Source organism: Rhea americana, unplaced genomic scaffold (genome assembly GCF_003343005.1).
Source record: "Rhea americana isolate MKP2758 unplaced genomic scaffold, rheAme1 scaffold_200, whole genome shotgun sequence".
Lineage (NCBI taxonomy): Eukaryota > Metazoa > Chordata > Aves > Rheiformes > Rheidae > Rhea > Rhea americana.
In genome coordinates this window covers 1578633-1594102 of record NW_028186151.1, presented here as the reverse complement: position 1 = coordinate 1594102, position 15470 = coordinate 1578633, and the positions used below count along the sequence as shown (strand labels likewise).

Here is a 15470-nt window from a genome sequence, read left to right as displayed (position 1 = left end):
GGTATTTCTTCCTAGATGCAAGACTTTGCATTTCCCTATGTTGAACTTCATGAGATTCCTGTCAGCCTGTTTCTCCGCTCTGTTGATATTCCTTTGAATGGCAGTACAAGCCTCTGGTGTGTCAGTTAGGTTGTAAATGAGGATGTTAAAGAGTGAGTCCCTGGGGTACACCACTAATGACTGGCCTTCGGCTGGCCTTGGTGGCACTTATTACAGCCACTTCTTCCAGTTATCTGTAGAAGGCTTCATCTACTACTACTTGCTGATCATTTGGTCTATAGCAGACATCCACAGAAGTGTCACGCACATTGGTCTGCACGCTAATCCTGACCGCTGAGCTCTCAGCTGGCTCCCCAACTGTCCGCGGGCATGTGGCCATCTCGCATAAAGCGTGACTTGTTGTCCTTGCAGCCCCCTGGTGCTGTCCCACCGTGTCTCTGTTATCCCAGTGTACCTGTAGCCCTGCACCCGCAGGCTGCCCTTTCATTCCTCCCAGTGCGGTGTGCAGTAGTGTACAGGTGCTGCAGAGAGGCACCCCGACATGCTGACTTCCCAGGAGAGGTGCGAGAGCTTTCCCCATACTGCTGGCCTGGAGGTGCCTCCTTATGTATGTGCATAAGCTTGACGTGGGCCCCGTTGATCCTGGTTTTGGTGGTTACAGTGCATTGCTTTTGGTGTTGATGTGCCTTGCTGGTTGGGAACTGCAGGTCCTACTGGGTCTTAAATATGTAATAACAGCAAGGAGATATGTTGGTGGGGGGAAAATAATAATATGGCTAGCATGCTTTTGAAAGATGGAAGGGATTAAATTTAGCTGTGGTGCACTAGAGCAGAGCTTGTGTATTGAAGGCAACTCACTAGTACTAATTTTTCTGTCACTTAAACTTCTGGTCTTTGTTTAAATATTTACTGAAGGGTGTCCGATAATAAGAAATTTCATTTTGATATAGAATAATTTTAAGAGAGATCTTAAAGACAGGCTAAATAAGCCAAACAAATAAATAGTGGCTCATATGATTTTATGAGTTTTCAAAATCAGGGTTAACATGAATTCATTTGTTTCAAATTCGAAACCTGTGGTTGAAAGAAAGCATATGCTTGTAAAAATACGTAATCAAAAGCAAAAGAGAACCCTTCCACCCCCGCCAAATCCAATCCACTGAGTGATGAAAATACATCACAGCAGTTGATCAATTTGTTATAGGGTTAGTTCCTGAGAAATTCCCCTCCCCCCCCCCGCAAAGTTTTGCAGGATTTAGAGTTTCTGCTGTCGATTTGTAAACGTGCTCATCTTGCAGTGAGACGACTGAGTGAGCTGGATTGCCACGGCCTGCCCAAGCCGTGCACGGGGCTGGATGGAGCAGCAGAAGGCCAGAACTGATCTGCCTGCGAGCAAGATTCTGCTTCAAATTTCCTCTGAGTGTTTAAAGTTTTGGCTTAAGCTCGATAACACGTAGGTACCTAGTGTATAAAACAGTGTATAAAAAAGTTGCTTCCATGTGGTTGCTTGGGACGACCCTGTTGTGGTCTTAAGGTTCGTGTCAATCTATTCCTTAGCTGATTTCTGTAATTTGTTTAAAAGGACAGATTACTTCAGCACCAGAAAAGCAAATAACCAACGTAAAGACTTTGCAAAAAATAGAGGTAGCTTTTCATGTTAGTGGGAACTACAGAAAAGGTTGATGGACTGCATGTCTCAGATTTATTGTGGCAAAACTGTAGCTTTTTTTAAATATAAGCTCCTTCCAAGATGCTTCTTGAAGAAAAATTATCATAAAGCTGACAACATGCTGGGAGAAGGTTTTTTTTTACTTACAGACTTACATAATGGTCATTGGCGACTCTTGCTACTGGGCACACTTTAAAAAAGTAGAAGAAAAAAAGGAAAAGTTTACTTGTTTTCCTGTTGTACGTTCAACTGCATGGTCTGTTTTGCCGCCTATTTTATATCCTTTTAATGACTATTCTGAACTATGGCAGCAGAAATTTATGTTGTCTTACAATTTAGATGTGCAGATTTTTTCAAAGCTGCAAACATACTAAAATCATAAAAACTGTGACTGAGAGAAAATGTTAGTGATGGGTTTTTTTGTTTGTTTGTTTTTAACTGCTATGAATAGAAGCAGTTGGCCACAAGTTAAGCGGCTTGTTTAACCCTGCCATGTCTATAATAAACATCCCAAAGTGCAGAAGCCTGGCGAGTTCCTCACTTGACACGATAGGAAAAAGGCAACAAATTGGGAACGTGCCTCAGGTTTTCAGAAGGTCCTGTCAAAGATTTTATTCTCAGGCTGAGTAGGACAAAAAGGAGGAGAGTTTGATTTTCTTGCTTGCAAGAATATCGTCTCTAAGAAGCGCCTCATTATTTTAATTAGAAAAAGGGGAAATGCGAAGGTTTACCCTTGTGTAGTCTCTTAAGGATGGATGATTTTTGCACAGTTGTCAAACTGATTTTATTCCCTTGACTAAATTGAGACCTCTGTTCCAAGTACATACGGCTTTTCGTTAGTCACTATAGTAACCTCTTTTTTATTTCCAAAGCGAGCCTAAGCAACATAGGTGATAATTTAAGACTGAATTTTGGAAGCAGGTGATGACGTTTCTTTGAGCTTAGAGGCGTTTTACGGTTGACTCCTTGGGCAGGATTTTACCTTTTGGGGCTTCTGGCTCTGAGCCGTTCCCTTTCCTGCTCTTCAGTGTTGGCAGTCTTTATACGTAAGTATCCATAACCCTTGTTAAATGCCTTTCCTGACGTAGGACAGTAGAAGGACAACTTTGTCTTCTAGATGTCTCCTTCCATTACCACCATGTCTCGCGTCTTCAGTTGCATGTGAATGAAGGAGCTCCTCTGTTCTCCTTCTGACTCCTTACCCCTTTTCTCCATGCCTGCCTCTTAGGCCAGGATTTTGCTTTTCAAATAAGTTCTTTCCAGGTAAGTATGCTTTTTCTTGTACGTGAAAGCACTTTTCTAGAGCAGGTCGGTACTGCTGGTTACGTACGTGAGCATGCACAGAGCATCAGTTGTAAAGGGTGATAATGAGGTTAAAAAAGAAAAAAAAGAAAAAAAAAAACACCACCTAATCATCATCCAGCATGTGTGGAAAAAGCCCAGGACGCCTGCAGAAAATATATCGTGTGAAACCCACGTTGGTTTTTTTGAATGTTTTTTGAAAGCTCTTTTGAACGGTAGGATTGAAGCCCAATATCTAATGAAGAAGCATAGAGGTTATGCGAACAGCACGCATAACGTTTCACGTCACGTTTGTGTTCGTGAGGAACTCGGGTGCAGAGAGCCGGTTCGCGGCTTGCAGCGGCGCCGGGGGTCCTCCCGCCAGCGCAGCCGCTGGCCAGCGCAAGCGCCACGTTCAGCTGCTCGTGCTCAAACGTTCGCGGTTGTTCCCGGCAGACCTCTGTTTTGTGCACGCTGGTTTTGCACTGAGGTGGCTTATCAATGCTACGCTAGAAATAGGTAGATAAGGGAGAAAAGAATATTGGTCCGGCAATATATAAAAATGGAAAGTTGAAACGGGGTGACGTGATATTGTAAGTAGGCTTGTTGGTAGCACAGTGCAGGAAGTCCTGCAAGCAAGAGCTGCGTGCGTCTGTGAGTCTAACTAGCGCTGTCATGACTAGAGGCAGAAGCTCTGTTTTCCTTGCACAGGTTTTGATAAATAAATGTTTACATACATATAGGAGTATGGAAAATTTTAAATATTGTACTGTTTTGCCCGTCACTGCAGTTTTACTTAGACACTGCGCTAGTCATGCCACCTCTTGCTGGCACCATCTTCCTGCTTTGCCTCGTACGATGTTACTTTAGCACAGAAAAGACTGCCCAGTGGGAAGAGATTGCATGTATAAAGAACAGAGTTTTAAAACACCCGCTGTTTTGAAAACGTGCAGTTGAGATAAGTCCTTGGTATTCGTTGCCATCACTCACCTGCAGTGCTCCATGCGGCTATTTATTTTTCTCACAAACTCAGTAAAGTGGAAAGAGAAAAGAAATCCGTATAGCTTCTGCATTATGTAATTAAAGTTTTTGTCTTGGGAGTTTAGTTTATTGTGGTTGGAATAGAAAATAGATTTCTTAAATCTAGACCATCAAATTCTCGATGATTGCTTATGCTTACATATTCGTGTCTGGTTTGTTTTCATTTTCTCAGATATGCACAAAAACAAGGAGAACTCTGTTAGAATTACTGTAAAAAAAAAAGAGAGAGATGATACAAAATATTTTGGGTGTGTTTACAAAGAAAATATAGGGTTACCTAGACATAATTGTAAAAACTGAATGGAAGAATATGATTAAACTTTCCTGGAGGCATTCTTTTTAAATTTTGTATGGTTTAATAGTGATTTTACTTCAGAGCTGACCATTTTTGTTTACAGTAGCTTATTCAGTCTATTGACTGTTTTAGAATCACAAGTAATACTTTTTTTCTTTTTTCTTTTTAAACAGACTGGACTTTGACATTCTTTTCATGAAGGTGATTTCCAAGTAGTCTTACAACTTTGAGAAGAATTTCTATGTAGCTCTTCTACTTTCAAGAGTGCTGCAAAAATGATTACTTCAGATTTGCCAGTACTACAGTGAGTATACATTTCTTTGTATATTTTAATTTTTCAGCTTTCAAAAGACAGAAGTAAATGGAGAGATGATCAGGTGGTTAAGGCAAGAGTTTGACAGAAGTGTAGCTTTGTGTGACTGTTCGAGGCCTCCTGGGTGGTCATATACTGAAAAACTGTAAAAATTAAACACTACTTATATATGTCTTTTGTTATATGGTGATTTAACTTTACTGTAAAAAGCAAAACAAAACCTTTGCTACTCTTATGCTTTGAATTTGTTAAGATTTCAGAAATGTGAATGGATTTTAATCATTGGCCATATTCATATGTCCCTGATGCATGCCTTTTCTTATAATGAGCTGTATTTATTGTGCAAAAAACCTTCAGCTCCTGCAGTTGAGGAAAGCAAGTGGTGCTAGCGTGTTTTGATTTTGTTGGAAAATGAGTAGCTTATACAAATGGGTGCATCACCAGAGCTGGATAAAGTCAATTACTAGAGAGAACAGAGTGGAAGTCTATAATGAGAGGTGCTAGAGACCAGCCAAGTAGAGTGAAGAAAGGAATTTTAGAAATGGGAACAAAATAGAGCTTTATTTGGTAATTACTTAATGTTAAGCTCCTTGCTGGGAATGGACATATGAAAATGGAAGTTATCACAGTGTTTAAAAAAATCATTTAAAACTTGAGCTCTGTTCCAAAACTAAGATTTGAAATCTCTCTACTGAAGAAACCGAATGTTTGGACAACTGTAAAAGTATTTGTCTGAATTTAATAATATGCACTGCTTTGACTTTTTTTTTGAAAATGGTTTTAAAACATATAAAAAATCGCAATTTTTGTTTTGGGTGAGCACCTAGCTAGAAAGAGAGATTATCAGGGTGGATAGCATTGAGAAAGGAAACATGAGCCTGAAGGGAAGTTGCTGGTGAACTTTGAGGACGACTAATCTTGGAATGACTTTTCTCATTTAATATTTTCATGGATGTGCTGTGATCAAGAAGCAAGAGAGTGGTGGTAAAACATGTCAAGGATAAAAAGATGGGGAATACTGTCAGTGTGCTGGTGGGGAAGGGATATTCCCATTCCCAATTCAAGAATTGGATGAAATAGCATAGATTTTAAGGTTAAAAATGTGTGTTAATAGGTTCTGTAACTCTGGTGCCCACCAGATGAAAAACCTGAGGGGCGTTAAAGATTGGCATATTGTTCAATCAGAAGATGATTATGAGCCACCAATATTATGCAACTCTAAAAAATAAAAGGTAGGACACTTGGATTTTTTCCAGTAGAGCTGAGGCTCATTTAATGCCACTGTGCCATGTGCTGGTGAGATGTCATCATCAGTAGCATGTATAGTTTTGATTGCTTATAAACACTATGAGATGTTTCTTTTTTCCAAAAAGAAATGTCAGCAGAATTTGCATGTGAGGGTTTTGGGACTCTCCTAAGGGCACAAAACATTGTCTAGTGTGAACAGGGTATTGAAGAAAGTGATAACAGCTAATTCGGTAGGTCTCAACCAGACATTCATCAAAAAGGAATCTGGCTAAGGATGAGAAAATCTGAAGCAATCTTCCGCTTGGGGTATTAGCTTCGCACATTCAGATCTGAAAAGCCACAATCCAGTTCCACACAGAGAAAGGCCAAGTTTTCTTTCTAACTCTTTAAATAAGCAGCTTTGAAGGATTATTGTAATCTTCTGCCACTCGTGTGGCTTATTTCCACTCTTCCATACCCTTTTTAATCTTTTAGGCTATCTCCTTTAAACAAAGGGTCCTAAAGTCAGTTTGATACATTAATATACTTCATTTAGGACTCTGTCAAATATTCATTCACAAATTCTTGTCTGTGTTGAGGGAAACTGGAGTTCATAAACTGGAGAGGAGTTCATAAAAAGAATCTCTTTCTGAATTTACAGAAGTGGCTTCAGAATGCAGTGAAGGTAGGATTTTACATTTTGGTATTTCATATATAGCAAAAAAAAAATACTATCTGGTTTATTTAACTTAGGTGACTGACTGAGTCTTCTCTCAATGAGATGACTCATATTTGCTGCGAGGCATGTTCCTCTCTAGATTTTGAAGATCAACCACGAGAGCTGATTCATCCATGATTCATGAGGCTGAGCATTTAGCCGTTTTTCTTCATGAATGCGTTTTTTCAGAAGGCCAAGTCCAGTGGTAGCAATTGCTGAATTTATCACAGCCAGAACCTGAAGCCACCTCAACAACATTGATAAATGTTCAAAGAAGTATTTAGTAAAACTGATAGATGAATATAGGTTTATGGTGTGGTTTCTAAGGGGAATGGTATGAGATTTAGATTTAAGGCTTTATGTAGTAGTAGGAGGAAGGCAAACTTACTTTAATTGGTTTATTTCAGAGATATGCAGTTTACTTTGTCAATGGAAACATGTTCTTCAGAAGCATGATATGGCAAAGTGCTGTCAAAACTACAAAAATCTGTAATTTCTTCATTGCCTCAGGGCTAGTCTCAAGGGCTACTTACTGTAATTTCAGAACGGTATCTGGAATTTCTGCGATAAATCCTAGAATTATTGCCAAGTTTTCCAGGATGTCTTAGCCACCACAACAACCAAAAAGAAAAGCAGAGTAAAATTGCATTCCTCCAAGGAGTTATCAGTTGTCTGCTTTCCTCTGTCCACCCCAGTCTTCTGGATGTCTTCATATTCTGCCAAATTCTCTTATTTGTCAAAGGTGTCTTAAAGAGGAAAGATTTAGCCTTCAGCACCACCGCCTTCCCTCCTCTTCGGTGAGATAGGTCTCCTTAGGCCCTGATTGCTTTCCATCCCAGCAGCTTCAGGAAAGATAAATGGTAAATTGTGGCTAAGACAAAGTTTTTCCCCTCAGGTGACTAGTCACGCACATAAAATAGGAGCAGAATAATTCTGGTCTATTAAGATGTGGATGACTGCCACTAGATAAATTACTTTCTAGCAGTTCTTCAAGATGTGTAGGGAATGAGGGAGATGGATGCTGGCCAGATCCTCAATAAGTGTTAAAAATCTGACAGAAGTATGAGCAGTTAAGAGATGCTTTACTCCTCATCTGAGTTCAGGAATAAGGAAAAAGGGGCAGGACTCTGCCTTCTTTTGCAGGTCGTGTGATCTTGCGAAGAATTGCCTGCATCTTGAAGTGCTGCAGGTGTTTGCATTAACAGTAGAGCAGCCCAGCACTGTAGGCTGTCCTGGATCATACTCCCCGTTCCAGAGACTGAAGGGAACATACTTTCTTTCCCCTTTCATTTGTTCCTTGATGGTAGTCCTTACATACTTATATTCTTTGCAGGAAGAAATCTTTCTGCCTCACACATTGCCTGGGTGAGATTCATCTTGTTTAATTTTAGGCATTTATATCTGCATTGCTTTTCTAGATCACCTTGCTGTTAATGGAGAGAAAAGGACATTGATAAAACATGAACTGTCTGACCTGTTTTGGGCACCGACCTTAGGAGGTGGTGTGTTGTGCCATAGGATTTTCTATTATCTGCATTGTAGATGTCTAAAAACTAGGTGAGATGAATCTCACTTTAGCTCTGATGTGTTGAGCCTCTCCAGAAAGGCTTCCAGCAAACCAGAGATGTTTCACCAGGAAAGGCGTTAGAGAAGCAGGGATATGACGTTAAAATTACACTCCACTTACGACGAAGAGAAGGTTGTTAATGACTCAGCTGTCCTTTCCGTATTCAGTTTTCCAAAGCTACTGAAATTTGCAGAATTAAATACACAGGTTGTGCTAGAGCCAGACAGGTGGCAACAAAAATCAAGCTGTCTGGGAACTGGATGCAAGCAGGATCATAGTACACTTTGATTTATTTATATAGCTGCTGTGTTTCAAGGGAAATGCCTGAGCCATTTGCCGAGGAGGACAACTGAATCTGGTTTTAATAGAGGAAAAATCTTTGACTTGCTGATATTAGGTGTGTGGTTTCATAACCTACAGAGATTCCCCAGAAATGGGGAGGTTGCTTAGACTACAACATGCCTTGCAGTTTTCCAGTATCTGTGGAGATCAGAGAGAAAATCAGTTTCTCAACAGAGATCATGGCTTTAATTTCCCTGGCAGCAACAGAAAGCAGCAGGCATTTGTATGTGGGGTTTTCCACTTCTGTATTCAAAAATTATAGAAAAAAAAAAGCTGTCACTTGTGAGGCAGTATGTGTTTTTGTCAAATTGAATTGCAGCATGGTGGCCTGTCTTTAAGTAAAGGCTGGGGCACATCCACTACCCTGAGGGCTGCCTTTGCAGCTTTGCTTTTGCCCAATGTGGTACTATTTAACCAAATCTTTCTTAACTATGTGTGGAGTTGTTTGGGTTTTTTTGGTTTGGTTTCTGGATTGTTTTTTTTAACAGATTTTATTTTTCAAATTCATAATTCAGCATTTCCAAATTTGTTGTTTTATGAAATGGAGAAGTTATTCATCTTTAATTTTATGGCAACAAAGCTACATTTAAAGTATTTTGTAGAAATACTGTTTTACAAGCACATAGTTTGGGAACTTGAATATGTTTGTATACTATTGGCTTTTAATATGAGACCCATGGATTTTTGGGATATATATAGAGTATTTTGAGATGGTCCATTGAAATTGTTCTCAGAAAAGCAGGTTCGTTTATATTTTACTGCATTCTAGCTTTTTTTCTGCATCCTTCAGAAGTTTGTGTTTGCAGATTGGAGAAGGTAGGAATATAATACCTTAGATATTAGCAATTCATCACAATTCCGCATCACAATTATTCTAGTTAGAGCACACCTTAAAGATTACTGAAATGTCAATAAGGAGATGCATCAGCCAGTCTTAATTTTGAAGTGATGATGTTTGTATCTTTCTGCATTACTGAATAGTTTTCTTGGTGATGCAGTGGATCTGTGAAGTAGTCCTGGTTTATAAAACCAGATACCAAATTTAAAATCACATATTCTGGAAGATCAGAGTAGAGCATATATTTAGTGTGCTGAAACTTCTCAGTTTCAGTAAGCCAGGTCGCTAATGCCTTCTTTAGGCTTGAGGCTGTATAACATATTGGAATAGGCATGATTTTTCTTCCCTTTCCCCATGCACAAAATCAATTTAACTCCTTTCACTTCAAGGAAATTATTTTGGATTTAAGGAACTCTCTGGTTAGAACTAGGCTTGGCCCATCTTCAGGAACTAGGCTTGACCCATCTTCAGGTAATCCAGGATGTTAATACTGTTTTTTTTTTTTCATTTACAGAGCTCTCATGCAAACCAAAGATAAATCACACCTGTAACGGAAGTAGTTTTGCTTGTGGGTTCTTTCTGGGCAAAATGTGATGCCTCAGAAGATGACTTACAAGCTGAGTTCCTTCAGGCAGCAGGCCTGTTTTGAAGGCAGAGTAGTGACTGTGGACCTTGCTTGTAGGGGAAAAAAATTTGAGGAGTAATAGATTTTCCCTATTTAGTATGGTCTCAGTTGAAACCCAGACTGACTGTAAAATAACGTTTTGGGCTTCTATGTTCATAGTTTTCCAGGGATGTCAAGCTGTTTTCATTGTGCCAGTGAAAAGGTTTTTCTAACTGAAAGAATCATAAATGTCTTAAGATCCAGGTTTGTGCCTCATGGTCAATGTTAATCCTTTCTGTGTGAACAGCTGTGCAATAGTGTTGTCACTGAGTGTAACTAAAAACATGATTTAATCCGAGGGGGAACCTGCAGAATGGTTGTAATGATGTGACAGCTTGATCAGACTCCTGTTTGCTTTCGCATGACCTTGAAGGCAAATACGGCTCTAAAGTAGTTAATAATAGCAAAAGAAAGTTGATACTAGTGAATACATTATGTGGGATGGATATGTTGAGAATGTGCTGTTTAATATAGCCAGTTTTTCAAGGGTAACTTGGTTTCAAAAGAAACTGTTAATTTAAATAACTTCCAGTCTATAAAATGACATTCCAGCCCATAAAAAGGTAAGGCTTTTTGCCAGGGCTAGCAATGCTTAGTTCCTTAGTTTGTAGAATAAATGTGGCAAGCCTTTTAATGCTGACTTATTTTTCTTTCTGGCTTAGGACTAAATATTTAATTAGTCCGTTATAGATTACTTGTTAATTTCAAATCATTTTAATTTATCTAGTATTTTTCCCCCCTAGGGATTCTACAAATGAAACTACTGCACATTCAGATGCTGGCAGTGAGCTTGAAGAAACAGAAGTCAAAGGAAAAAGAAAAAGGGGCCGTCCTGGCAGGCCTCCAGTATGTGTAATTTAGTTTTGTTTTGTTATGCATCTATTTAAAAATGACTGCAAACTGTTTTTCATCTAATCATCTTGTGGTCACATAAATAGGCTTTTAATGAGCCCTATGTCAAACTTTATGAAGACTTTTAGTATGGAATATTTATCAGATTGATATATAAACCATGTTTGGAGTGATTAAAAAGGGACATAAAAATGAGCTCATAATAGCTATTTTTTTTCTTTCACTAGTTACTTACATGAACATTGCAATTCTGTTATTACTGTCATATTACAACATTCTTCCAGATGTGAGAGTAATCTCAGTAAGCATGACCAGTTTCTATTTTGAATGTTTTAATGGATTTTTAAAGTGACAAATGACATTTGAGCCATCCTTTTTAGTAACTGATAATCTCTTAATATGAACAGAAGAGTTATGGCATAGTATTAACTTTATGTCTCCGAAGATGTAATAACACATCTTAAAAATTGATGTAATTGACACACACTGTGTCCTGCATATGGATGAGGAGCTTCATTTTTTTTTTTTTTTTATCTAGCATACCACAGTAGTTAACCCATGATTTTGATAGCTGCTATATAAGACTTGCTAACAGAATGCCTTTCTTCTTCTGAGTAGTGGTCTTTGACCATTGCCAGCCCATGACTGGGAACATACAGAATCAATTCTCTATTACACATAGTATTAAGGATGCTTCCTCTTTTATTTCTGTTTATTTTATAAAGTAACAGCCAATTTATAGGCAAGTGCAAACGTTCTGTTGTATTGTGTGGTCATCCGTTTTAGTTCTTCAAGGTCATAAAATGTGCTTCTCTGTTTAAATATATCCCCTCAAGTACACACTGTGGAATAAGATTTTTGGTGGGAAGTTCTGTTTGCTGCTAATCATTCTGATTCTCCTCCTAGTCTTTGTCTACAGGTACATTGCTAGTATGAATATCTAGATATAAAGCACTAGTAGATAGAGATATTTTTTGTCCTAAGACCATCTACGCCAAATCTAACTCCCTATGCATGGGCTAGTGAGACTATTAGAAAGGACAGAACCATGTGTTTCTCTCGAGGCTGCTGGCCAGGTCAGAGCAAACGCCTCTGTATTGGTTTTCAACTTACTTCACAGTTTCTGGACTTGCTTTAGGAGCCAGTGCTTCGAATCCTGGGTTTTTTTTCTTTCTTTTTTTTTTTTTTTTTTTTTTTTGTGGCAAGCTTTTTTTTTTTTTGAAAGCTTTTAAACAGTGTTTCTTGTGATGGTATAGTTTCTTCCTCAGATGGATGCCTTTGCTAACTTGTTCTTAACATGTTTCTTATTAAGATAAAGTCATATGTTTACACTGTCTTTAAGCAAAAGGCAAAATGAGAAACATCTTAAGAATATCTCATTAGTCTATGAGTCTGAGATGAATCGATTTAGTAATTCTTCCAGATCTAATTGAAGAACGGAGAATGAGGCAACCTGTTACTCTAGAAAGTTGTCAGAGTCTAGGAATTTCACTTACGGAACCACTGGTACTATTTTTTTTACCTTCATGTATTCATTGGAAAGGAAAGATGAATGTTGCAAAAGACATTGCTCATCCCTTTATCTTAAGCTTATTAATAGCTCCCATGAGACTATTCCCTGAAGCACTCTACTAGTTCTGCTATCAACTGTTCTACAGGATCAATTGTTTATTTTCCTTAGAACAGCTCCTGGCTCATTAAGTGTACATAAGTGTAAAGTGATGAGCATGGAGGGGAAACAGTCATAGCTTCACACAATCTGATGGGCTGTGAGCTGACCATTACTGCTAAGGAGCAAAACTGTACAGTTATGATAGGTGATTGCATGAAAACATCATTGTAATGTTCAATAGGAGTCAAAACAGCAAATCCAATATTAGAATTCTGAAGAAGAGAATAGAGAATAAAACAAATAATGTGTCCATTAACAAATCTGTAGTTTGCCAATGTTTTGAACGGTTTGTACAATTCCAGTTTCTATTCCTCCTTCCACTCCTGCCCCAAAATCTCAAAAGGGTATGTCAGGACTGGAAGAGTTTCAGAGAAGAGCAGCAATGGTGATCACAGAGTCAAGGAATCATTCAGGCTAGGACATCCCAGTCCTGCCTCCTGCTCCAGGCAGGATCAGCTCTGGAATCTGGCCACATCGCTCAAGGCTTTGTCCAGTCTGGTCTTGAAAACCTCCAGGAAAGAGGCTGTAGAGCTTCTCTCAGCAACCTGTTCCAGTACTCATCTTTCTGACTGGTGAAAAGCTTTTTCCTTGTATTGAGTCAGAACCTCTCTTGCTTCAGTTTATGACTCCTCTCTCTCTTGTCCTCCCACCATGCACTGCTGTAAAAGGCCCCACATGGAACATATTCCCAGCTCTCTGACACTGTTGGTAGCCTTCTGCTGAACTGGCTCTATTTTATTAGTATCTCTTTTGCTTTGAGATGGCCAAAACTGGACACAGTATTCCAGACACAGTCTGACAGTTGCTGAGTAAAGAGAGTAATGACTTTACTTGGTCTACTGGCTATGTTCCTGTTGATACAGCCCAAGGTGGTGCTGGCCTCCTTTGCTGTCACAGCACATTGCTTTTTCATATCCAGCTTGCTGTCTGCCAAGTCCCTGAGGTCCTTTTACACAAAGCTCTTCCGCAGCCAGCCAGGCCTCAGCCTGTGTTGTTGCAAGGAGTTATTCCTTGCCCGAGGTGGGTCTTTGCATTTGTCCATGTTGAACCTCACAAGGCTCTTGTTGGCCCATCCTTCCAGATTGTCGACAGCAGTCGTGCCCTTGACATCATTGACTGGTCTCCCTGCCAATTTGGTGTCATCTGCAGACTTGACAAGAGTGCACTCTCACTCCCTCCAGCTGTCCGATAAAAATGTTAAACAGGAAAGGTTCCAGTGTAGACCTTTGGTACACCCTCATTACCAGCGTACGGGTACAGGATGATCCATTAACCACTATCCTTTTAGCCCAGCTCTTCAACCAGTTGTCCACCATCTAGTTGTCCAGCAATCCAAACCACAGCTTTCCAACTTGGATACAAGAATATTGTGGTAGATGGTGTTGAAAGCCTTGCCAAAGTCAAGGTAAATGACACCCACTGCTCTCCTCTCACTCACAAATCCAGTTGTTTTGTTACAGTTTTCCAGGTGACTTGACTGGAATGTATTTGGATGTATTTGGATGTATTTGGATCCACAGTGAAATCCTTCCTATTTAGTTGATACTACAGGAATGGAAAGCGATAAGCAAGCAAACAGTGCTTCTGCAAACAATGCTTCTGCACACAGTTAACTGGAAAAAAAGCTATTCAGTCTTTGATATCCTTGAGAAAACATACAGATATCTTGAAAAGACTAGGTGTTTAGACTTGTAACATTATTCAGTATTGAAAATCGTGGACTTATTAGAGGCATTGGTAAACATTGTCATTGCACTTTCCCTGCTCTTCCATGTTGCTAACCTGTCCACCTTTCACAAGTGATGAATTACCTGTTACTCACAGGAGATGCAGCTCTTGCATTTCTCCCCTGCTGTGCTGTCTGCTAACATCTCTCCTTTTTATTTTTTTTCCTTCACAGGCACTACCTATCTTTTCTCTCAGCTATGAAAGAGATTAACGTATTTAGTAAATTTAATAGCTGTTCTTTTCAACTGGTATTTAGCTTAGAAGTTTTTCATTTCATTTACAGACGTAAAGAAAGGCTTTTGTGCACAAAGGCACTTTTTTTTTCTTTTTCTCCTAAAGAAAATATTATGGTCTAATAAGTTTTAGTCTGTCCTCAGAAACCTTGACTTGCTTGTGTCCTTAGTCATCACAGCTGCAGTGACACATCTGCTGTTAACTTACTGGCTTCTCTTGGGAAGAAAGTTTACTTTTCTGTCCAGTTTGTTGAGCTGCAAGGTTCTGTTGCACAGCTACACACAACGTAATCCATCAAATACATGTAGTTATGTATTTATTTTAAATAGTGTTTTATAACAGCTCTGACCCTTTATCAGAAAGGTAGGCTACTGCCAGATGGTTTTTCCAGACTTTCTGAACACCCCAGAGAGAACTGTCTGGGCCACCAGCAGCGTTGTACAACAGTACAGTGTTATACAACAGAGATATTCCTCCTTGCAGATACTAGACTTTTTAAGGAGATAATCCTCAAATGAAAATTTGCCATTTGTAGCAAAGACCTTTTCAGTTCATATAGAACTTTAATATTTTGAGGAAACTCCCCTTCCCTTCCTGAAATGTTATTTTCCAAGCCACCTCTTCTCTCTCTGTAGAGACTATTCTAACGAGTACTTGCCTGAACGTAGTCTAGAAAATAGACTGGTGAAGCGATTAAGTGTACTGTCCCTTCAGAGCAACTGTCAGCTCTAGCTCGAACGTCCCGAATTCACAGAACCTTGCAGTGAATTTAGCAGGAGTTGCACTGTGCCCTGTTCAGGCACTTACAGGGCCGGGGCTGGCCTTGCTGTTGCCCAGGTCCATTTCTAATCTGAGTCCTGCAGAACAGAGCTCTGTGGAGCAATTGGTCAGGACATGAATCTGTCCAGTCAGTAGGATATATTGAGGTAGGTATTTACATGATGCTGTATGCGAGTATACTATGTGGATATGTATTTAGTGAACCCTATGGCATGTATTTAATGAGTGACCCATGACAGAGCCTGCTGG

At 39.4% G+C, this 15470-nt stretch overlaps 1 protein-coding gene across 1 annotated transcript in view; it reads left to right on the top strand.

Annotated features, from left to right (window-relative positions):
• The first annotated feature begins 1310 nt into the window (after positions 1 to 1310).
• The window catches only part of STAG1 (STAG1 cohesin complex component), a 141391-nt gene continuing 127231 nt past the window's right edge, over positions 1311 to 15470 (top strand). The window contains exons 1-3 of the mRNA XM_085303921.1: positions 1311 to 1453; positions 4460 to 4590; positions 10699 to 10801. Of these exons, the coding sequence (XP_085160047.1) occupies positions 4562 to 4590; positions 10699 to 10801 (132 nt within the window). The 5' untranslated portion in view covers positions 1311 to 1453; positions 4460 to 4561. The remainder of the gene's footprint in view (positions 1454 to 4459; positions 4591 to 10698; positions 10802 to 15470) is intronic.